Consider the following 25,963-nt stretch of genomic DNA (forward strand, 5'->3'; position numbering starts at 1 on the left):
GTAAACAGAACTTCCGGGCAAACAGGACTTCCAGCAAAAAGACTTCCAGGTAAATGGGACTTCCAGCAAAAGACTTCCTGATAACAGGACTTTCTAGCAAACAGGACTTCCAGCAAAAAGACTTCCAGGTAAATGGGACTTCCAGCAGAAGACTTTCTGATAACAGGACTTTCTAGCAAACAGGACTTTCAGCAAAAAGACTTCCAGGTAAGCAGGACTTCCAGGCAAATAAGACTCCCAGATAACAGGACATTCAGACAAACAGGACTTACAGCTAAAACACTTCCTGATAACAGGACTTACAAGTAAACAGAACCTCTAGGCAAACAAGACTTCCAGCTAAAAGACGACTTCCAGATAACATGACTTCCAGAGAACAGGACTTTCAGGTAAACAGGACTTCCAGCAAAAAGACTTCCAGATAAGAGGATAAGAGGACTCTCAGGTAAACAAGACTTCCTGGCAAACAGGTCTTCCAGCAAAAAGACTTCAAGGTAACAGGACTTCCAGCAAAAAGACTTCAAGACAACAGGACTTTCAGGTAAACAGGACTTCCAGCAAAAGACTTCCAGCAAAAAAGACTTCAAGGTAAACAGGACTTCCAGCAAAAGACTTCCAGATAAGAGGACGTTCAGGTTAACAGGATGTTCAGGCAAACAAGATTTCCAGGTAAACAGGCATTCTAGGCAAACAAGACTTCCAGCAAAAAGACTTCCAGATAACAGGTCTTTCAGGTAAACAGGACTTCCAGGCAAACAAGACTTCCAGATAACAGGACTTCCAGGTAAACAGACCTTTCAGGCAAACAAGACTTCCAGCTAAAAGACTTCCAGATAACAGGACTTTCAGGTAAACAGGACTTCAAGGCAAACAGGACTTCCAGATAAGAGGACTCTCAGGTAAACAAGACTTCCTGGCAAACAGGACTTCCAGCAAAAAGACTTCAGGGTAACAGGACTTCCAGCAAAAAGACTTCAGGATAACAGGACTTTCAGGTAAACAGGTCTTTCAGGCAAACAAGACTTCCAGCTAAAAGACTTCCAGGTAAACAGGCCTTCCAGGCAAACAAGACTTCCAGCAAAAAGACTTCCAGGTAACAGGACTTTCAGGTAAACAGGACTTCTAGGCAAACAAGACTTCCAGCAAAAAGACTTCCAGGTAAACAGGCAAACAATGCTTCCAGCAAAAAGACTTCCAGATAACAGGTCTTTCAGGTAAACAGGACTTCCAGGCAAACAAGGCTTCCAGATAAACAGACCTTTCAGGCAAACAAGACTTCCAGCTAAAAGACTTCCAGATAACAGGACTTTGAGGTAAACAGGACTTCCAGGTGAACATGACTTCTAACAGGACTCTCAGGTAAACAAGACTTCCTGGCAAACAGGACTTCCAGCAAAAATACTTCCAGGGAACAGGACTTCCAGCAAAAATACTTCCAGGGAACAGGACTTTGAGATAAACAGGACTTCCAGATAACAGGACTCTCAGGTAAACAAGACTTCCTGGCAAACAGGACTTCCAGCAAAAATACTTCCAGGGAACAGGACTTCCAGCTAAAATACTTCAAGATAACAGGACTTCCAGCAAAAATACTTCCAGGGAACAGGACTTCCAGCAAAAATACTTCAAGATAACAGGTCTTTCAGGTAAACAGGACTTTCAGGCAAACAGGCCTTCCAGGCAAACAAGACTTCCAGCAAAAAGACTTCCAGGTAACAGGACTTTCAGGTAAACAGGACTTCTAGCAAAAAGACTTCCAGATAAGAGGACTCTCAGGTAAACAAGACTTCCTGGCAAATAGGACTTCCAGCAGAAAGACTTCAGGGTAACAGGACTTCCAGCAAAAAGACTTCAGGATAACAGGACTTTCAGGTAGGACTTCCAGGCAAACAAGACTTCCAGCTAAAAGACTTCCAGGTAAACAGGCCTTCCAGGCAAACAAGACTTCCAGCAAAAAGACTTCCAGGTAACAGGACTTTCAGGTAAACAGGACTTCCAGGCAAACAAGACTTCCAGCTAAAAGACTTCCAGGCAAACAAGACTTCCAGCAAAAAGACTTCCAGGTAACAGGACTTCCAGGTAAACAGGAATTCCAGCAAAAGACTTCCAGGTAACAGAACTTCCAGCAAAAGATTTCCACCTAAAAGACTTCCAGGTAAACAGGCATTCCAGGCAAACAAGACTTCCAGCAAAAAGACTTCCAGATAACAGGTCTTTCAGGTAAACAGGACTTCCAGGCAAACAAGACTTCCAGATAACAGGACTTCCAGGTAAACAGACCTTTCAGGCAAACAAGACTTCCAGATAACAGGACTTCGAGGTAAACAAGACTTCCAGGCAAACAGGACTTCCAGCTAAAAGACTTCCAGATAACAGGATAGCAGTTTTATTACAGGTGACATATTATCAGACCAAATAATGATGACCTATCCTGTAGAACTTTGAATGTAGATACAGTTTTCCAGATAATTTTTGTTTGTGAAGTAGCAATGAAGTGTCTTTTATGAAACATGATATTTTACAGGTACAAAAGAAAACACTCCAACACATCCAGCAAGACCAGGACGAACTTTACCCCCACCTCCTGCAGGTCAGTTAAATATCTACTTTGTCTTTTTAAGTTTTCATTGTTAGATTGGGGTTAAGCTTTCAGTTGGGCAGGCCTCAAATGGTTTCTTTCAGTAACTTTAGTTCAGAAATATTGTCACCAAATTTGGTAAATAGCAAGCTTATGTGTATACCTAGATTGGGTTATTTTTATAGCTAATTCAGACAAGGTTTCTGTTTGTAAAAAAAGTGGGGGGGGGGGAAATGTTCCCACTCAATAACTTTAGTATGTTACATTGTTATATCTCATGTTTTCACTTGTGAAGAGTGCTCATGAAAATATAGAAATTGTTTTCTTGGTGAGATATACCGGTATACTCCATATTCACCAAAAACAAATATATCTTCTACGTATATGAAAATTCAGTGAAAAATATGTGATTAATATAATTATATCTTTTTCCATTGAAGTTACACCAGAGAGAAAGGATCCAGAAAAGAAGGAACAAGTCAAGCCAGTTGCTCAAAGTACACCACACAAGGCAGAACTTACCGAGGTAATTGTGTCTCTTTTACCTAATATCAATCACTGACCCACTGTCTCTTTAATCAGAAAAAAAACTCCCTGCCTTCCACTCTCTTTTACCACACAGTAATCCCTGCCTCCTCTCTTTTAACACAACTCAAGAATGCTTGGGCCTAGGATCATGAAAGTTGATAAGGAGGTTGATCATGACCAGCAGATGACCCCTATTGATTTTGAGGCTATTAGGTCAAAGGTCAAGGTCACAGTGACCCGGAACAGTTAAACGATTTCCGGATGATAACTCAAGAATGCTTTGGTCTAGGATCATGAAAGTTGACAGAGGTTGGTAATGACTAGCAGATGACCCCTATTGATGTTGAGGTCAGTAGGTCAAAGGTCAAGGTCACAGTGACCCAGAACAGTTAAACCATTTCCGGACAGTAATTGAGAATGCTCAGACCTAGGATCATGAAACTTGATAGGGAGGACCAGCAGATGACCCCTATCGATTTTGAGGTCAGTAGGTCAAAGGTCAAGGTCAAAGGTCAAGGTCAGTGTGACCCAGAACCGTTTCAGGATGATAACTTGAGAATGCTTGGGCTTAGGATCAAGAAACTTAAGGATAACATGGTGTAATAGCCATATTCCATATCTTGTAACTGGATGGTAATATTTAAATGAAATTTGGTCACTTTAAAGACATTCAAAATTAAAAACGTTTCGCTGAGAGATTTTTTGAATTTTATCATTTTTAGGGGAGATAATCGGTATTGAAGTTAACATTGATGCCTATAGGAAATATATAATTTCTTTGATTATGAGAATTTGAGAGTTTCAAGGAAATTTTGCAGTAGATAGCTGCATTATATGATTCTGATACAAATATCAAAAAGAAATCTAAAATTCCCTGTAGGGAAAAGGAGAAAAATATTTTTCTGGTTTTCAGGGGAGATAACTCATGAAAAACCAAAATTATAAGGGGAGGTAATCTAAAGGAAATTTTTGAGAACTTCTGTCACTATATAACTTGTCAATATGCACCTTATTTCTATCGTTGACATTTTCAAAGCTTACATTATCAAGTTGTATGTACGCCTTTGGTGAAATTGAGGCCTATTACGGGTAGTCATCCTTAATAGGGAGGTTGATCATGACTAGCAGATGACCCCTATTGATTTTGTGGTAGTAGGTCAAAGGTCAAGGTCACATTGACCCAGAATAGTAGAACTTTGGTGTACAGTGACCAAATAATTTCTGTTCCTTGTGCAATTACTGAATGCACCAAGGGGGGCATTTCGTGTTCTATGAGCTCTTGTTTTGTGTTAGATGTTCAAATTAAAGTTTTTCTATACAAAACATAAACATTTTGTGTTATATTTCTTTATTTTCAAATAGAATATCAAAATGTATGAAATATAAAGCAAATGTAACGCCATTTAATTTAAAAATGCGACAGATACGTTTATACGAAATGGGTAGACCGTTTTCACCAAAAACACTGTATTTTCGGATATATCTACAAACCAACGGTAATATTGTTCAAATAGTATGTTTCCCTCATCAATGTAAATACGTTAATCCACATGATGATACAGATCTTATTTCATAATCTAATATGAAGTGCGTTTTATGACAACTGATATATGTGTAAATTACATTATTTTTCCATACAATTTAATTTATTTTATCAAACATAATATATAAATAACTTCATTTCTTATTAAAGTATAAAAAGTATTTAGTCTGAACAGGTAATAAACAGACACAGATATTGTTATGTGTTATATCAAATTATTTTTAGCTTGACTATTCAAAGAATAATAGAGCTATTGGACTCACCCATCCGTCCACGTCCGCGTCCCGATTTGGTTAAGGTTTTGTATGTAAGCTGGTATCTCAGTAACCACTTGTGGGAATGGATTTAAACTTCACACATTTATTCACTGTTATAAACTGACCTACATTGCACAGGTTCCATAACTCTGTTTTGCTTTTTTACAAAATTATGCCTCTTTTTCAACTTAGAAATTCTTGGTTAAGGTTTTGTATGTAAGCTGGTATCTCAGTTACCACTTGTGGGAATGGATTAAAACTTCACACATTTATTCACTGTGATAAACTGACCTACATTGCACAGATTTTATAACTCTATTTTGCTTTTTTACAAAATTATGCCCTTTTTATACCTCCACCAAACATGTTTGGGAGGGGGGGCTATATAGGAGTCAGTGTTGTCGCGTGCCGAAATCTGTTACCTCAGTTATTACTAAATGGATTTGATTCAAACCTAAAATAGATGTTTCACCTTATCACCCACATCATGTGACACAATGTGCATAACTCTGACACCAACTTTTCAACTTTTGATTCAAACTTAAAACAGATGTTCCTCGTCATCACCCACATCATGTGACACAAGGTGCATAACTGACACCAATTTTTCGTGAATTATGCCCCCTTTTACTTAGAATTTAAGATTAAATTTGATGCATTTTCACTATATTTCTTTCTGATTGGCTTAGAGCCAAAGGGAAGTAACCTTTTTTTAGCTCAACTTTTTGAAGAAAAAGTAGAGCTATTGTACTCGCCCCGGCGTCTGCGTCGCTGTTGGTTAAAGTTTTTGATAAAGTCAAATATCTCTATTACTATCAAAGCTATTGACTTGAAACTTAAAATAGTTATTTACTATCAAAGTCTACACCAGGAGATACAATCCCCATAACTCTGATTTGAATTTTGACAGAATTATGCCACTTTTTAACTTAGAATTTTTGGTTAAAGTTTTTTATAATGTCAGATATCTCTGTTATTATCAAAGCTTTTGACTTGAAACTTAAAATCTTGTTTACCATCAAAGTCTACACAAGGAGAAACTATCCTCATAATCTGATTTGAATTTTGACAGAATTATGTCCCTTTTTAACTTAAAATGTTTTGTTAAAATTTTTGATAAAGTCAAATATATCTGTTACTATTAAAGCTTTTGACTTGAAACTGAAAATGGTTATTTACTATCAAAGTCTACACCAGGAGACACAATTCCCATAACTCTGGTTTGAATTTTGACAGAGTTATGTCCCTTTTTAACTTTAATATTTTTTTTACTGGCAAAGCTCTAATTCAGAGTCAAGCACTGAGAAAAGTCGAGCAGGCTTATGGACAGCTCTTGTTAAAAATTTTGTACTGAGCTACTTCCCCTTAAATTCTAAGAATTAGTTTATTTTTTTTAGATTTTCAATATTTTAGGTATTTTTCTAACTTTTTTATTATTAGCCCTATGTAAAAAGTAAAGACATTTTTCTGTGGTAACACGTGTCGGTAAGACATTTTTTTTGTATTCATTTGTAGTGTATCTCTAATATTAGAGATTTTTATATTTACCTCATCCCTCATCCTGGGCACATATACTAGTATTACTTACATGTGCCCAGGATGAGGATGAAGTACCCCAAAGACAAGTAAAAAAATTTTTTAAGTATTAAGTTTTTTTTACGTTTTATATTATTCTTAGTATTTTTAAAATTTCTTATGGTTGCCATTCTTCTGTGACAAGACCATATGGTGGGGGTATAAGTCACTTCTGTGACAGTTCTAGTTCAACTTAGAAATTTTTGGTTAAGGTTTTGTATGTAAGCTGGTATCTCAGTACCCACTAATTGGAATGGATTGAAACTTCACACACTTGTTCACTGTCATGATCTTACATGCACTGTGTAGGTCCCATAACTCTACTTTTAATTTTTACAAAATTATGCCCTTTTTTCGACTTAGCAGTTTTTGGTTCAGTTTTTGTATGTAAGCTGGTATTTCAGTATCCACTAATGGGAAAGGATTGAAACTTCACACACTTGTTCACTGTCAATATGCAGGTTCCATAACCCTGTTTCCCATTCTTACAAAATTATGCCCCTTTTTCAACTTTTGTATTCATTCAATTGACAAAGCTGTTGAATAGTCGAGCGTTGCTGTCCTCCGACAGCTCTTGTTTGAAATGAAAATTCGCAGTGTAACTTATCAGTCGCTGATTTACAGCTATCTTTGCAAAATCAATGAAATAACAAAAATTGTTGATAGTTAACTAAAATATTTAATTGGTGTACTCCAAAGGCCTGAAACTACTAAATGAATACAAATCTGATTATATTTAGGAACATCAGATGTGGGCACATTTTTGCTGTCCAAGCCGCTCCTCTATGTGTAGAATGGACGAATAATCCATGCTCCCCTCTCTGACTACTAAACAATCCCTGCTCCCCTTTCTCTTTGACCACACACACAGTAAGTCTGGACCCAAGAAAATGATGCAGATCAGTATGATTAAAACCTAAACAATGTATTATCAGGTACAAAATGTCTGTATGTTTTGAACAGAAACACAGCTGACATTAAATGTTTGGATATAGTGTAACTGCAGTAGCTTGTGTAGTTGTTCACAGTTTGATGGACATTAATATTTGCACTTCTAACACTTTATTCTATGATGATGGTTATATTTTCGATGATTATGATGCTTAAAGGGCAAGGAAAGCCTGACAGTAAGTTAATTTTATATGAAAGCCATCCTCAACGCTGAAAGAATTTTTAAAATCAAACTAACTGTTGAAAAAGATATGGCATTTGAAATTTAAGAAAATGGCAGATAAAGTGTGTTGCATATTATCTTTAAAAGATATTTTACCTGAAGTTATGAAACCATGTACAGTGACAGGAAGTGGGAACACTATTGTCCTATAGATACATATCTAGTTAATAAATTAGTATGAACTATTTTGTAAAGCTAGTGTTTTTGTTTCTTTTATAGTCTGACCTCCTTCGACAGAAATGGTACCATGGAAACATCAAAAGAGTTGATGCAGAAGTTAAATTAAAACAGCTCAGTATTGTAAGTTGTAGCTGTAGAGTTGTCCTAAGGTTTGTTTTAATTCAGCCCTCCATAATTTATGACTTAACAAGGTGAACTTCAGACATCAAATCAAGGTAGCTTGCCTACCAGACAGGTTTTTCAGGTGTTTCACTGGTGCTAGAAAACTCATGTTTAACCTGGGATTATAAGATGACTTGTGCTGTAAATGACATAAAGTGAACTGTATCCATAGAGCAATACAAAATATTTGCAGTAATTTATATCTAATTACATAAAATGGGTGGGAGGCAGCCTCCACATCGGCTGACTACATATCACTTGCCCCTCACAGATTTAGGTCAAGCCTCTCTTGGAACATAGAATTCTTTATATGATGAAGCCAGGTATCTGGCTTACCGAAGGTCGGTGGTTCTGCCCAGATGCTCACCCATGATGAAATAATACCAGGAAGGACACCTGGGGTCTTCTTCCATTATCAAAAGCTGGAAAGTTGCCATGTGACCTATAAATGTGTCAGTGTGACGTAAAAACCAACACAGAAACAAACAAATAAACATAAAACAGGATAAAATACTTTGATAGTTCCTGTTTGTTCCTTATAGTGTATTTCTTGTTTCAAAATTATTATTATTATTATTATTTTACCAGATTTATATAGCGCCCTTTTCATGGTAAACACGTTCAAAGGCGCTTTACATATAGCAAACAGGGCGCGAAATTCATCCTCTACTAGTACAGACACAGAGCGATCTGACCAGAGGAACAGAGTGAGATAAAGCCCTAAGAACAGACAGAGAGAACAGAGAAAGATACAGGCCTGTCCCGCTAACTTAGCCTAGCTCTTTGCAAATAGACAGTCTGGTTCTTTAACGTGCCCGGTGTATAGCACAGATACACACGAAGCCGTCTTTCCTGGGAAGAACCAGTACAGGCCTCTTAGTCAGGTGGGAGACACTCAAGAGCATCTCAGAAATTTCCAGTTCCTGGGGTGGGATTCAAACCTCGGGCCTCTGGATTGGCAGTCAAGCGTGTTACCACCAGACCACGGGCCCACCGGCAAGATATTACTTTAAGAAAAATACATTATGTAATGCTGCAAGTGATTAAACAAACCCGGAACTAAACATTATTACTTGCCTTTGAAATGTCATGACTGCTTTCCTGTTTACAGATACATTGTACTGATTTCCCACTCTGTTTGAATACACTGCTGTAAGGAAATAGTGCTATAAAGAAAGTCATCCATTTGATTTTACGAGGGTTGTTCAATAAATATGTAGATTGGCTTATTTAATAACCATAGCAACGTGCTAGTGGCCCGGGTGACATTTTGATGCTTTAAATGTAAAACATCTATAGCTGCAAATAAAATTACATAACTTTTTTGTAAAAGAAAAATCACATCCACATCCTGAGTATATCTTTATGATATTTAAGTGATATCTCCATAAAATTTAAAGTCAGTAGATTATTCAAGTTTAAAATAAACAAAATTTTATCTAGGGCTGTCATATGTGGTGATACATAAAAATGGCAGTACATGGATTAGATGTACTTGACACATATTTCAGGAATGAAGGTACTTGATACGTACTAGTTCTCTGTATTTCAGGATCAGATTAACTTGATATATATAATTCTCTGTATTTTAGTGTTGGATGTACTTGTTATATAATAATTCTTTGTATTTCATGGTCAAATAAACTTAAAGCAGCATGCCTCCAGATTTGGCTAAAAAATAATCTTTCTTTCAATTTGAAGTTTGGTCATATTATGAACATTAGAAGATGAATTTTTGTTTCTAAAATATTTTAAAAATTCCAAATCAAGAAAAAAAGATGATCGCGTCGGGAATCGAACCCCGGACCGCCACGGCAATAAAGACATTTTCCCATCGTCGTAACCAATGGCGCTATAGCTGAAGTAGTGAATAATGACTTCAAAATATAGATATTTATAATCGAGACAGTTTACCTGGAGTAAAAGCGTGACAAACGCTTTTCAATTTTCATCGTAAAAAGTAGTAAAAACAGCAAATTCTCATGTGTTTCCATAACATAGTTTGTCAGTAATTAAGTTTTAAAGCCTTCTTAAGAAATATAGCATTTATTTCAAGATATCTAAAAAATATATTTTTTTTTGTTGTCGAATGATCTGGAGGCATGCCGCTTTAATACGTAATAGTTCTTTGTGTTTCAGAATCGGATGTACTTGATACAATCATAATAATTCACTGTATTTATGCATGAAATGCACTTGATACATATTAGTTCTCTATATTTCAGGACAGAATGAAGTTCTCTTTGTTACAAGCTGAAATGTAGTGTTTGATAGACTGTACTTGATTTGTAATTGCTCTCTGTATTTCAGGATGGAATGTACCTGATACGTAAAAGTTCTCAGGGTAGTGATCAGCCTTACACTTTACAAATTTTCTACCGAGGAAAAGTTTATAACCTTCCAATAAGACGAAGATCTGACAACTTGTTTGCTGTTGGCAAGGAGGGAAAAGATAATGAGAAGGTAATAAATTGAGATCAAGCAGACCCACACCCCTAGCTGCAAGCTCAAGGTAACACTTAGAAGTCAAAGGTTAACAGGTATCTGGTTCATAACTCTGGCATTCATCAAGGGATTTTGAAATTACTTGGCATAAAAGTTACCCATATTGAGACAATGTGTCATGGGCAAGATCCAGACCCTCTTGCTCTAAGGTCTAGGTCATACTTAGAGGTTAAAGGTTAAGATTGTTTTGTTTCTTGTCTGGTCCATGACTCTGCTATCGATGAAGGGATTTTAAAATTACTTGGCATAAATTTTCTCTATAATGAGATGACATCATGCGCAAGACTGAGACCCTTAGCTCCAAGGTCAAAGTCACACGTAGAAGTCAAAGTTTAACATGGTCTTTTTCTTGTCTGGTTCATAACTCTGTCATGTATCAAAGGATTGGAAATAATCTGACACAAATGTTAGACATACTTAGAGGGTGTGTTGCGCTTATGACCCGAGTCTCTTGGATCAAGGTCACAAAATGATTTATACCTAAACTATTCTGGCATATTTTGCACAAACAACTGTAGAATTCTTGGGCACGCTTCAGGGGCATTTTTCACTAATAGTGACAGCTCTTGTCTTTCCTCTCCCATTCATAAATTTGTCATGCAAAACAGGATTGTAGTATTACCCTGGCATCAGCATTGGTTAAAGTTTTTACAAATGGTGATATATTGTATACCATCAAAGATATTTACTTCAAACTTTGAATACTCATTTATTGAAACAGTTTCTACCTGTAGACAAAAGTTCATAACTATTTGAAGTATTTTGGCTGAATTATGGCCCTTTTTGGACTTGGACATTGGTTCAAATTTCGTACAAATCAACATTTTGTCAAAACTATTCGAAATGTAGCTTTGAAACTTTGGACACTCATCATGATCTCCATCTGTAGGCAAGAGTACATAACTCTGTCAACTATTTTGGCAGAATTATGGCCCTTTTTGGACTTGGAAATCGGTTATGTTTTTCATACCAGTCTATATTTTGACTAATCTGTGTGTCATATGGCTTTGAATCTTTGACCACTTGTTTACCAGCATAGTTAGCTCAGTTTATGGCTCTTTTTTTTTTGACATAGAAATGAGTTAAGTTTCAAATACCATTCCACATTTTATGTAAACTGTTTGATACATGGCTTTGAAACTTTGAACCCTTGCTTACCATAATGGTCACACATTGCCATATGGTGCAAGACTTACCCAAATCCACAAATGCAGGTACATTGTTTGTCTTAGCTATTTTTCTTCTTCTGTCTGAAAATCACTGGTAATATTTTGACCCCATACTTCCATCAATTCTCCAATAGACAGCTCTTGTTATCAAAATTGAAATTAAATATAGATGTTACAAGCAGTCCACAACTGAAGATTTTTATTATGCCCTCCCCCCCCCCCCCCCCCCCCCCCCCCCCCCCCCCCCCCATTTGAAAAAGGTGGGGGTATATTGTTTTGCAGGTGTCTGTGGGTCGGTCAGGCCATAGTCCGATCAGTTTCCAGATGATGATGATAACTCAAGAACACTTGGGCGTAAGATCATGAAAGTTGATATAGAGGTTGGTCATGACCAGCAGATGACCCCTAATGATTTTGAGGTCAGTTGCTCAAAGGTCAAGGTCACAGTTACCGTGAACAGTAGGTCAAAGGTCAAGGTCACAGTCACCCAGAACAGTTAAATGGTTTCTGGAAGATAAGTTCTGGGGAAGCTCCAAGATAAGGACAGCTTGGATTTATTGGGAGTCCTATGCTAAATACTGACACATCATGTTTACAGTTGTTTTTCATTTTTTAGCTCACCAGAGCACAAAGTGCTTAAGGTGAGCTATTGTGATTGGTCATTGTCTGGCATCCATCATCAGCCACCATTTGCCTTGTGAACACTCTAGAGGCCACATTTGTGACCCAATCTTTATTAAACTTGGTCAGAATGTTAGTCTTGATTATCTCTAGGTCAAGTTCAAAATTGGGTCATGTGGGGTGGGCCGGTGGTCTAGTGGTAACACGCTTGACTGTCAGTCCAGAGGTCCGGGGTTCGAATCCTGGTCCAGACACTGGAAATTTCTGAGATACTCTTGAGTGTCTCCCACCTAACTAGAGGCCCGTACTGGTTCTTCCCAGGAAAGATGGCTTCGCGTGTAGCAGTGCTATACACCGGGCACGTTAAAGAACCAGACTGTCTATTCGAAAAGAGCTAGGCTAAGTTAGCCGGACACGTCTGTATCTGAAAAGTTCTCTCTGTCTGTTCTGGAAGCTTTATCTCACTCTGTCCCTCTGGTCAGATCGCTCTGTGTCTGTACTAGTAGAGGATGATTTCGCGCCCTATGTGGCTGCAGTATATGTAAAGCGCCTTTGAACGTGTTTACCATGAAAAGGGTGCTATATAAATCTGGTATAATAATAATGATAATAATAATAATGTGAAGTCAAAAACTAGGTCAGTAGGCCAGATCAAAGGAAAAGCTTGTGAACACTCTAGAGGCCACAATTTTGACTCAATCTTTATGAAACTTGGTCAGAATGTTTACATTGATGATTTCTAGGTCGAGTTCAAAATTGGGTCATGTGGGTTCAAAAACTAGGTCACCCAGTCAGATCGAAGGAAAAGCTTCTGAACACTTTAGAGGCCACAATTTTGACTCAGTCTTTATGAAACTTGGTCAGAATGTTTGTCTTGATGATTTCTAGGTCAAGTTCGGAAATGGGTCGTATATGGCTGCGAAAGCCAAAATAGCAGATTTTGGACCTTTAAAGGGCCATGACGGGATCTGGTCTGCCATGAAAGGAACTGAGATATTATGCCAATACAAGTTATGTGCAAGTTTGATTCAAGTTGATTGCAAAATGATGTCTCTATTGTGTTCACAAGCAAAAATTAACACATTTTGGCCCTTTAAGGGGCTACAACTGTGCAACCCATGATGGGATCTGACCAGTTTTCTAAAGGAACTGAGATATTATGCCAATACAAGTTGTGTGCAAGTTTTATTGAAGTTAATTGCTAAATGTGGTCTCTATCATGTTCACAAGCCAAAAATGACAAATTTTGGCCCTTTAAAAGGCCATAACTCTGGAACCCATGACGGGAGCTGGCCAGTTTTTGAAAGGCACCGAGATATTATGCCCATACAAGTTGTGAGCAAGTTTGATTAAAATCAAATACAAAATGTGAGCTTTTGTGATCGCCCTTTGTCCGTCCGTCTTTCATCCATCCACAATTTCCTTGTGAACATGATAGAGACCACATTTTGTATTTGATTTTAATCAAACTTGCTCACAACTTATATGGGCATAATATCTCGGTTCCTTTCGAAAACTGGCCAGATCCGATTATAGGTTCCAGAGTTATGGTCCCTTAAAGGGCCAAAATTTCCCATTTTTGGCTTGTGAACATGATAGAGACCACATTTTGCAATCAACTTTAATCAAACTTGCACACAACTTGTATTGGCATAATGTCTCGGTTCCTTTAGAAAACTGGCCAGATCCCATCATGGGTTGCAGAGTTATGGCCCCTTTAAGGGCTAAAATTTGCCATTTTTGCTTGTGAACATGATACAGACCACATTTTGCAATCAACTTTAATCAAACTTGCACACAACTTGTACTGGCATAATATCTCGGTTCCTTTCGAAAACTTGCCAGATCCCATCATGGGTTCCAGAGTTATGGCCCCTTAAAGGGCCAAAATATGCTATTTTTAGCTTGTGAACATGATAGAGACCACATTTTGCAATCAACTTTAATCGAACTTGCACACAACTTCTATTGGCATAATATCTGATATTTGATTTTAACCACACTTAAACACAACTTAAGTCACAATAAGATCCTGGTTCCTTTCGAAAATCGGCTAGATTCCTTCATGAGTTCTAGAGTTACTGCCCCTGAAACGGGCAAAATTTTCTATTTTGGCCCATTCAGCCATATAGAGGTTTCATTTTTGCTTTGATTTGATACAGACTTGCACAGAATGTTTATCTTGATGATCTCTAGGCCGAGTTTGAAACTAGGTCATGTGGGGTCATAAGCTAGGTCTCCAGGTCAAATCAAAGGAAAAGCTTGTTAACATCCTAGAAGCCACATTTATGACCCAATCTTCATGAAATTTGGTCAAAATGTTTATCTTGATGATTCCTAGGCCAAGGTCAAAACTTGGTCATATGGGGTCGCAGTCAAATCAAAGGAATAGCTTGTAGTAGAGGCCACATTTATGACCCTATCTTCATGAAACTTGGTGAGAATGTTTATCTTGATAATTTCTAGGCCAAGTTCGAAACTGGGTCATGTAGGTTCAAAAACCTATTCAAAAAACGTTCATTTGATGTGCATGTAACTTGGTCAGAATGTTTGTCTGCATGAAATATCATATGAATTTTTATATGGGTCAAGTGGGGTCAAAAACTATGTCACAAAGTCAAATAAAAGAATAAGCTTGTTTACACCATAGGTGGCACATTTTTTATTAGCTCACCTGTCACATAGTGACAAGGTTAGCTTTTGTGATCACCCTTCGTCCGTCTTCCGTCGTCTGTGCGTGCGTCAGTCCGTCAACAATTTCTTGTCTGCACGATAGTGGTTTCATTTATGATTTTATTTTAACCAAACTTGCACACAACTTGTATCACCATAAGATCTCGATTCCTTTCTTGAACTGGCCAGATCTGCTTATGGGTTCCAGAGTTATGGCCCCTGAAAGGGCCAGAATTAGCTATTTTGACCTTGTCTGCACAATAGCAGCTTCATTTATGATTTTATTTTAACCAAACTTGCACACAGCGTGTATCACCATAAGATCTTGATTCCTTTCTTGAACTGGCCAGATCCGCTTATGGGTTCCAGAGTTATGGCCCCTGAAAGGGCCAGAATTAGCTATTTTGACCTTGTCTGCACAATAGCAGTTTCATTTATGATTTGAATTTAATAAAACTTATACAAAACTTGTGTCACCATAAGAACTCAGTTCCTTTCTTGAACTGTCCAGATCCCTTAATAGGTTCCAGAGTTATGGCCCCTGAAAGGGCCAGAATTAGCTATTTTGACCTTGTCTGCACAATAGCAGCTTCATTTTTAGCTCGACTTTTCGAAGAAAATGTAGAGCTATTGCACTCGCCCCGGCGTCGGCGTTGGTTAAAGTTTTTGAGAAAGTCAAATATCTCTGTTACTATCAAAGATATTGACTTGAAACTTAAAATAGTTATTTATTATCAAAGTCTACACCAGGAGAAACAATCCCCATAACTCTGTTTGAATTTTGACAGAATTATGCCCCTTTTTAACTTAGAAATTTTGGTTAAAGTTTTTGATAAAGTCAAATATCTCTGTTACTATCAAAGCTATTGACTTGAAACTTTGAAACTTAAAATACTTCTTTACTATCAAAGTCTACACCAGGAGAAACAATCCCCATAACACTGAATTGAATTTTGACAGAATTATGGCACTTTTTAACTTAGAAATTTTGTTAAAATTTTTGATAAAGTCAAATATCTCTGTTACTATTAAAGCTTTTGACTTGAAACTCAAAATAGTTATTTACTATCAAAATCTACACCAGGAGACACAATTCCTATAACTCGTTTGAATTTTGACAGAATTATGCCCCTTTTTAACGTAGAATTTTTAGTTAAGGTTTTTGATAAAGTCAGATATCTCTGTTACTATTAAAGCTTTTGACTTGAAACTTAAAATACTTATTTACTATCAAAGTCTACACCAGGAGAAACAATCCCCATAACACTGAATTGAATTTTGACAGAATTATGCCCCTTTTTGTACCCCCCGACAACAAAGTTGTAAGGGGGGGTATACTGGTTTCAGGTTGTCTGTCTGTCTGTCTGTCTGTCTGTCCGTCTGTCTGTCCGTCTGGCCGTCTGTCTGTAGACGCAATCTTGTGCGCACCATCTCTCCTCATCCCCTTGACAGAATTTAATGAAACTTCACACAAGTGATCAGTACCAACAGTAGTTGTGCATGGGGCATGTTAGGTTCTTTTAGAAATTTTTTTTGCAGAGTTATGGGACTTTGTTTTTTTGTTACTATACTATATACATAGACACAATCTTGTGCGCACCATCTCTCCTCATCCCCTTGACACAATTTAATGAAACTTCACACAAGTGATCAGTAACAAAAGTAGTTGTGCATGGGGCATGTTAGGTTCTTTCAGCGACAAAAATTGCAGAGTTATGGGACTTTGTTTCTTGTTAACATACTATGTACATACAGTCTGCATATGCAATCTTGTGCGTGCCTAATCTACCAAACCCTTACACACAATTTAATGAAACTTCACACAAGTGATCAGTACCAACCCTAGTTGTGCATGGTGCATGTTACATTCTTTTAGATAAATATTCTGCATAGTTATGGGACTTTGTTTTTTGTTACTATACTGTTTAGTGTATACATACAATCTATATACATACAGTCCACATAATTATGCAATCTTGTGTGCGTCAAATTGCAATGTACTGTGTCAGTGCATGCGGGGGGTACATTCATCACCTTTAGTGATAGCTCTAGTTAACTTAGAAATTTTGTTAAAATTTTTGATAAAGTCAAATATCTCTGTTACTATTAAAGCTTTTGACTTGAAACTCAAAATAGTTATTTACTATCAAAATCTACACCAGGAGACACAATTCCTATAACTCTGGTTTGAATTTTGACAGAATTATGCCCCTTTTTAACTTAGAATTTTTAGTTAAAGTTTTTGATAAAGTCAAATATCTCTGTTACTATTAAAGCTTTTGACTTGAAACTCAAAATAGTCATTTACTATCAAAGTCTACACCAGGAGACACAATTCACATAACTATAATTTGAATTTTAACAGAGTTATGCCCCTTTTTAACTTGGATTTTTTTTTACTGGCAAAGCTCAAATTCGGAGTCAATCACTGAGAAAAGTCGAGCGCGCTGTCTTACGGACAGCTCTTGTTGATTTGATTTTAACCAAACTTGCACACAACTTGTATCACCATAAGATCTTGGTTCCTTTCTTGAACTGGCCAGATTCCATCGTGGGTTCCAGAGTTATGGCCCCTTAAAGGTCCAAAATTTGCTATTTTGGCTTTTGCAGCCATATAGAGACTTCATTTATGGTTTGATTTGATACAAACTTCCAAAATATCCAACAACAATAAATCTTGGATTCCTTGACAAATCTGTCAGATCCAATCATAGGTTCCAGAGTTATTTATATCTGATTACCTCCCCTGATTATAATCAAAATGGATTCATATCAGTAAGTACTTATAGGACTTATTTGAAATTTCATTATTGACATTAGTTGAACTGAGACAATCAAGGTAGATAACTATGGACTGATTTTGTGTCAAATTACCTCCCTTTATTTCAAATTTAAATGGGTATATCTCCTTAACTAATGAAGATACTGATCTGAAATTTCATTTATGTCAACAGATGGACTTGGACAATTAGTGAAGATACATATTGACTGAATTTATGACAAATTACCTCCCTTTATTTTTTATCTAAATGAATACACCTTAGCAGCTTCTAATGAGATTGGTTTGAAACGATCATATCAAATTGAGCAATGGTACTCAGGTGAGCGATACAGGGCCATCATGGCCCTCTTGTTCTATCTTCATAAATTTTAGTCAGAATGTTTTTTATCATGGAGTCTTGGAGGATTTCAAAGCTGTGTCACGTGGGGTCAAAAACTACGTCACTAGGTCTAATCAAAGAAAATGCTTGTTTACACTCAATAGGCCGCTTCTTTTGGTCCAATCTTAATGAAAATTGGTCAGAATATTTGTCTTCGTGAAATCACTAGGTAAAACATGTTTACACTGTTTGGTGTGTTACAAGGTTGAGCGACCTAGGGCCATCTTGGCCCTCTTGTTGTCCCAATCTTCCCGACACTTTGTCAGAATGTTTGTTTTCATGAAATTTTGGACAAGTTCGAATCTTGGTCATGTGGGGTAAAAAACTAGGTCACTAGGTCAAATCAAAGAAAATGCTTTTTTACACTGAAGAGGCCATGTTTTTTGATCCAATCTTAATGAAAATTGGTCAGAATAGTTGTCCTCATGAAATCACTAGGTAAAACATGTAACACTGTTATAGTGTGTTACACAGGTGAGCGACCTAAGGCCCCTCTTGTACTAAGAATCACCTGACAAGTATTTTTCCGTTTAAAAGGTGAATTAAGGCCATAAAGTTTACATGACTTTGATATATTCACTCAATTTCTTTGCTTTAAATTGTTGTTCACTATCTGTTCTATCCATCTATTTAAAACATGTTTATTAACTACTCTAGGAAGGAAGAATAAATAATTTAATTAGTTTGAAATGTTCTTCGTACATTATGTTGCACACACAGTTTATAGATATTTGTTTCTTTTTATTTCAGGCATGTCCCTCACTACTAGACTTGGTGAACACATTTAAACAGAACATTCTAGTGTTGTCAGGAGGTGCAGAGACAAAACTTGTAAAATCTTTACCAAAATCGTAGTGCTGCATCATTTATTACTTATTTTCATTCTGTTTTATGGTAATACCTGTATGGTCAGTATTATAGTTACTAACAACATGTCACGTGGCCATAGGTTTGATATTAGATGTGCAGCTTCATGCCAGATAGGGGATACGAAGCAGGGGCACTAGGAGTGTCTTCCATGAACCTTTAAAACCTTCAACATATAACAGTGCAGTCTTAGTGTATTTCATTTTAAGATATATCATCTAGTTTGGAATACTTGTTATAACTCCTGCTATACGAAGCATATGTCCTACTCACCATTGCCTCCAAATTCAGATTCCTGGTTAATTTTTTTATGCACTTTAGTAGCTGCTATATCTCTGCTATTAGTGGATTTGATTAAAACTTGAAATAATTGTTCCTCAACATCACACACATATTACTATATATTTTACTCAGAATTCCAGGTAAGTTTTCTTTCTATTTCTGTTACTACTGCATGGATTTGATTCAAACTTGAAACAGTTGTTCCCCACCATCACCCATATCATTTAATACAAGGTCCATAACTGGCATCAATATTTTATTTCTTATTCCAGCATTAAGTTTTTATCTGCTTTCCCTTTATCAGTGTTAGTACTGCTAAACAGATTTGTTTAAAACAGTTATTGTACATCATTGCATGCTTATATGATACGAGATCCAGAGCCCCTGCATCATTATATCTTGACTAATGGACCTTTTCGCTTAAAATTTCAGGGGAAAGTAACATTACTTAATGAATTTGATTCCAATTTAAAACTACAAACATTACTCACACCAGTAAAAGCTCAAGTTTGTTACTTAACTATTAAATATTGGAATAGTCAGTTGTGCTGTCTCCTCTGACAGCCCCTGTATTTCTATTGGACAAACTATTTATTACACAGTTTGTGCATATTCAGGGTAATGTCTGTGTTAAAAATTGTATGTGGACCAAAACGCACTCAGAGAAAAATTTATTTCTCATTTTTCCGTTTATATTATGATTAACTTTGAACTGTTATGTCTAGATATTGTTGGGTACTGTTTAAGAGTGATTCATTATTTTTAGCTCACCTGTCACATATTGACAGGGTGAGCTTTTGTGATCGTTTGTCGTCCATCCATCGTCCGTCCATTCACAATTTCCTTGTGAACATGATAGAGACCACATTTTGTATTTGATTTTAATCAGACTTGCACACAACTTGTATGGGCATAATATCTCGGTTCCTTTCGAAAACTGGCCAGATCCGATTATAGGTTCCAGAGTTATGGCCCCTTAAAGGGCCAAAATTTCCCATTTTTGGCTTGTGAACACGATAGAGACCACATTTTGCAATCAACTTTAATCAAACTTGCACACAACTTGTATTGGCATAATATCTCGGTTCCTTTAGAAAACTGGCCAGATCCCATCATGGGTTGCAGAGTTATGGCCCAAAATTTGTCATTTTTGGCTTGTGAACATGATAGAAACCACATTTAGCAATCAACTTTAATAAAACTTGCACACAACTTATATTGGCATAATATCTCAATTCCTTTAGAAAACTGTTCAGATCCCATCATGGGTTGCACAGTTATGGCCCCTTAAAGGGCCAAAATGTGCTGCTTTTGGCTTGTGAACACAATAGAGACAACATTTTGCAAACAACAAAGACTTGCACAGAATGATTATCTTGATGATCTCTAGGTCTGGATCGAAACTAGGTCATGTCGTGTCAAAAAGTAGGTCATCAGGTCAATTCAAAGGAAAAGCTTGTAAACAACCTAAAGGCACCATTTATGACACTATCTTCATGAAACTTGGTCAGAATGTTTATCTTGATGGTTCCTAGGCCAAGTTTGAAACTGGGTCATATGAGGTCAGAAACTAGGTCACCCAGTCAAATCAAAGGAAAAGCATGTTAACACTGACTGTCCATTTGATGTGCATGATGCGGTTGGTCAGAATGTGTTTGTCTGCATGAAATATCGTATGAATTTTTATCTGGGTCATGTGGGGTCAAAAACAAGGCCACCAGGTCAAATAAAAGAATAAGCTTGTTTACACCCTAGGGGGGCACATTTTTGATTCTGTCTTCATAAATTTTGGTCAGAATGTTTGTTATCATGAAGTCTTGGACAAGTTCATATCTGGATCATTTGTGGTAAAATAACTAGGTCACAAGCTGAAATCAAAGAAAATGCTTTTTTACACTCAAGATGCCACGTTTTTTTGTCCAATCTTACTGAAAATTGGTCAGAATAGTTGTCTCCATGTAATCATTAGGTAAAACATGTTTACACTGTTATGGTGTGTTACATAGGTGAGCGACCTAGGGCCATCTTGGCCCTCTTGTTATATGATAAAGGTGGATGGTCTGGTGTCCATCAAAAATATATATTTAAAATATTGCTGCTCACGAACCACCTGATGAAACTTCATCAAACTTGGTATGAAGTGTCATTTTAAGGTCCTCTCCTGAAGGATTGCAGCAACACAGTTGCAGAATTGTTGTTAGTGGCCGAAAGGATTGCAGCAACATTATTGCAAAATTGTTGTTAGTGACTTAAAGGATTGCAGCAACACTTTTGCGATATTGTTGTTAGTGACTGAAAGGATTGCACCAACACTGTTGCAGAATTGTTGTTAACAGCCAAAAGAATTAGAGCAATGCCATTTGCAGTATTGTTGTTAGTGGCTGAAAGGCTGAAAGTATTATAGCAGTACTATTGCTAATGTGGTGTTCTAGATTGCCATATGTTCACAATAGTTCTTTGCTGCTCCAGTGGCTATTTCACAACATTTTTTGAAGATATGTGTTTGTTTCAGTGCAAGATGGAAAGTATTTCAACACACAAACACTTGATAAGTGAATATGTAAATTCTGATGTTCATGAATTTACTAATATTTACTAATTTTCTTTTTATTTAATATCTTATTGATGGTTTTGATCAGATTATACACATTTTATCTACATTGCATCTTGCAGTGCCATGGTGTCACAATGTTTCATCTTAGAAAGTAAGATAGTTATATAAATTCAATATATACACTTTAACATTTTTAGCTCGACTATTCAAAGAATAGTCTAGCTATTCTCTCACCCTGGCGTCGGCGTCGGTGTCACACCTTGGTTGAAGTTTTGCATGCAAGTACATACAGCTATTATTTAAAAGCATAATATATATATAGTTTTGAAGCTTATTTTTTCTTTTTCTAGGTCAATTACCAACCTCACTGGGTCAAGTTCCATAACTCTGACATGTATTTTGAGCAAATTACGTCCCCTTTTGGACTTAGAAAATCCTGGTTAAAGTTTTACATGCAAGTTACTATCTCCAAAACTAATGCAGATATTGAATTGAAACTTCACATGTGTCTCCATGGTCCTAAAACTAATTGATAGCATCAAGTCCCATAACTCTGACCTGCATTTTGGTCAGATTATGCCCCCTTTTGGACTTAGAAAATCCTGGTTAAAGTTTTGTTTGCAAGTACATACAGCTATTGCTAAAAGGCATATAGCTTTGAAACTTATTTTTTCTTTTTCTAGATCAATAACTAACCTCACTGGGTCAAGTACCATAACTCTGAAATGTATTTTGGGCAAATTATGCCCCTTTTTGGACTTAGAAAATCTTTGTAAAAGTTTACATGCAAGTTACTGTCTCCAAAAATAATGCAGATATTGAATTGAAACTTCACATGTGTCTTAGGGGTTATTAAACTAGTTGATAGCCGCAAGTCCCATAACTCTGACCTGCATTTTTGGCCAAATTATGCCCCCTTTTGGATCTAGAAAATCCTGGTTAAAGTGTTGCAAGCAAGTACATACAGCTATACTTATAGGCATATATATTTGAAACTTATTTTTTTATTTTTATAGATCAATTACCAACCTCACTGGGTCAAGTCCCATAACTCTGCCATGTATTTTGGGCAAATTATGCCCCCTTTTAGACTTAGAAAATTCTGGTTAAAGTTTTGCGTGCAAGTTACTATCTACAGGACAAATGCAGATATTAAATTGAAACTTCACTTGTGTCTTCAGGGTAATAAAACTAGTTGATAGCATCAAGTCCCATAACTCAGACCTGCATTTTGGCCAAATTATGCCCTCTTTTGGACTTAGAAAATCCTGGTTAAAGTTTTGCGTGCATGTACATACAGCTATTACTAAAAGGCATATAGATTTGAAACTTATTTTTTCTTTTTCTAGATCAATTACCAACCTCACTGGGTCATGTCTGAAATGTATTTTGGGCAAAACTAATGCAGATACTGGATTGAAACTCCATAGATATTTTACATTCAGGGTAATATTTTCCTGCTTCTGGGAAAATAATTCTAATAGTCGAGCATTGGCTGTCTTATGGACAGCTGTTGTAAAATCAATAGTCTTATATTTTTATGTCATTGTAAGAAGTTGTTTACATCTAAATTTTTACCAAAATATATTTTTTGATATGAAAAATTATGCTGATCATTTGTGTCAGGCCACGAAAAGCGATTTTCTCTAAAGCTCATTTACCGCATTTGGGCCAAAAGTCTCGTGGCCTGACACATTTATTTTTCACATTTTTCCTGTATTAAATGTATTAGTTTCCTACCAGTGAAATCATATTTCATACTCAAACAGTGAAATGTTATTTCATACTCCCATTGTTGTTGACACAGTGAAATTATATTTGATAATCTCAGTATTTGAAACAGTGAAATTATCAGGATGATAAACGACTGAAAAATGTGTTTGTTTCAGTGAAATATCAAAATATATTTCCACAAGTGAACACCAGATGCAATGTTTTCACAACACTTAGCCATGAGTGAAAACGTTACATCTTGTTTCACGAGTTAAATGTATTCAATCTCACATATAAAACAAACAATTTTTCTTTGTATTAGTTTAAACCAAATTTTGTATATTTGATATTTTCAACTGATGAAAAATATTTTTGACTTTTTTCTATTTCACTTAAAGTGAAATTAAATGTTAAAGAAATGGAAAAAGTGGACTATGCTGACAAGTGGTCTAGCTTAGTTTTATGGTAGTTATGCATGTTCTGATCTTTTTTTTTCCATGGTGAAGAATTTGATTAAACCACAATTTTCAAAATATCAAGATGTACTAAGAAAAATTGGCCAAAAATGGATAAGGTCGTGAGCTTGAATTTTTGCTAGACCGAAGCAGCTTGATTTTTTTGCTAGACCGAAGTGGCTTGATTTTTTTGCTAGACCGAAGCGGCTAGAATATTTGCCTCCATCAAGCTTTCGTAATTGGTGTCTAGAGATAATCTCATTTTTGATGAACTTTTTGCATACAGAAAAAATTCCATTATGACAGAAGCCTTCAAGGATTTATCAATAAACAAAGGTTGCAATTTATTCATGGACTGTATGTATGTATGGCAGATCCAGGCTTTATTCTATGTTTACTGATAAATGATATTATGCAATTGCTTCCTCTTTTCAGATATGCAGATACCTTAAGTGTCTTTATTGACAGGTTGTAAAAGACTGTAAAGGTTAAGATTCGAAATTAGGTAGTTTTTCACATTTGATAAACCAGAAGTAATGGCATATAACATCATTTATCCTGATAACATAAAAAATGCCTGGACTCAGCATATTGAAACAAAAATCATTTTATATATAGCATCCCGCCAGTAAAAGTATCAAAATGGCAAAGTTACTGCCATTCTCAATATGACATATGATATAAAAAAGTTTGACATGTTGAATAACTCAAAGTAATGTCTTAAAGTGGAAGTGTGAAGATCATGGGCAAATATCTCAAAAACAAGCACATGGACATATATTTTTTATTTCATAATGTTATACACTATTATGTAAATTTGTCAGTGTGAGAAGTTACATCTAAATCAGCATTTTAAATTTTTATCTATCAAAATTGTGATTTTCCCATAGACTCTCATTATGAAAACTTGTCAAGCAAAACAATCAAGCACACAGCCTTTTTTATTTGCCGAATTTTCTAAACATATAAGGATTTAATTATTGAGACTTTAGGGTTACAATTTTGTAACTGTTCCGGCTCAATAAATCTATGTCTTATTGTTGTAAATGATCATTATCACTGCATTGGTAATATATGTCAATATTTGTCAGAGATATCAACAAAAAAGTATGTAGTTAGAAATGATGTTAAGGTTGCAGTGAGGTTTTTTTCCATGTTGATTGCATGTTTCATTCCCCTTCATATTTGCATAAAATGCAAAACATGTCTGCTATGCTTCCACATTCATTTATAATTTTCTGTGAAAGTTGTTGATAATATTTTTGGAATTTTTACTAAATAAAACTTGTTATTTAATGTATATTTTACTTGTTTTAGCTCATTTTTCATACAAAAGCGAAAGAACAATGAATTTTATAATTAACCTTGTCTATTTTGTTTCATTTCTCTGTTAACACTATCTTATCATTCTGACTGGCAGTAAGCAAGAAATTGAAAGTCTCCTAGCCCATGCAATCATCACAGGCAGTTAACAAGAAATTTCTCCAAGCAGATTCAAAACTGTTAGATTGCAAGAAATTGAAAATCTTATAGCCCATGCAATCACAGGCAGTTAACAAGAATTTCTCCAAGCAGATTCAAAACTGTTAGATTGCAAGAAATTGAAAGTCTCATGGTCCATACAATCATCACAGGCAGTTAACAAGAAATTTCTCCAAGCAGATTCAAAACTGTTAGATTGCAAGAAATTGAAAATCTTATAGCCCGAGCAATCATCACAGGCAGTTAACAAGAATTTCTCCAGTAGCCCATGCAATCATCACAGGCATTTCTTTAAGCAGGAACAAAACTGTTACTTAGCAAGAAATTGAAAGAATCCTAGCCCATGCAATCATCACAGGTAGTTGACAAGAATTTTCAAGGTAGGTTCAAAACTGTTTGTTAGCAAGAAATTGAAAGTGTCATAGCCGATGCAATCATCACAGTTAACAAGAATTTCGCAAAGCACTTACAAAACTGTTAGTTA

At 36.2% G+C, this 25,963-nt stretch overlaps 1 protein-coding gene across 9 annotated transcripts in view; it reads left to right on the top strand.

Moving 5' to 3' along the window:
• Positions 1-25,297, top strand: part of LOC123546976 (lymphocyte cytosolic protein 2-like) — a 212,788-nt gene extending 187,491 nt beyond the window's left edge. For all 9 annotated transcript variants that reach the window (XM_045333676.2, XM_045333678.2, XM_045333681.2 and 6 more), the window contains 5 exons: positions 2,525-2,590; positions 3,019-3,104; positions 7,875-7,955; positions 10,308-10,460; positions 18,877-25,297. In XM_045333676.2, the coding sequence (XP_045189611.2) occupies positions 2,525-2,590; positions 3,019-3,104; positions 7,875-7,955; positions 10,308-10,460; positions 18,877-18,981 (491 nt within the window). In that variant the 3' untranslated portion in view covers positions 18,982-25,297. The remainder of the gene's footprint in view (positions 1-2,524; positions 2,591-3,018; positions 3,105-7,874; positions 7,956-10,307; positions 10,461-18,876) is intronic.
• Positions 25,298-25,963: the final 666 nt, after the last annotated feature.

The sequence above is a fragment of the Mercenaria mercenaria genome, chromosome 9 (assembly GCF_021730395.1).
Source record: "Mercenaria mercenaria strain notata chromosome 9, MADL_Memer_1, whole genome shotgun sequence".
In the NCBI taxonomy this organism is placed as follows: domain Eukaryota; kingdom Metazoa; phylum Mollusca; class Bivalvia; order Venerida; family Veneridae; genus Mercenaria; species Mercenaria mercenaria.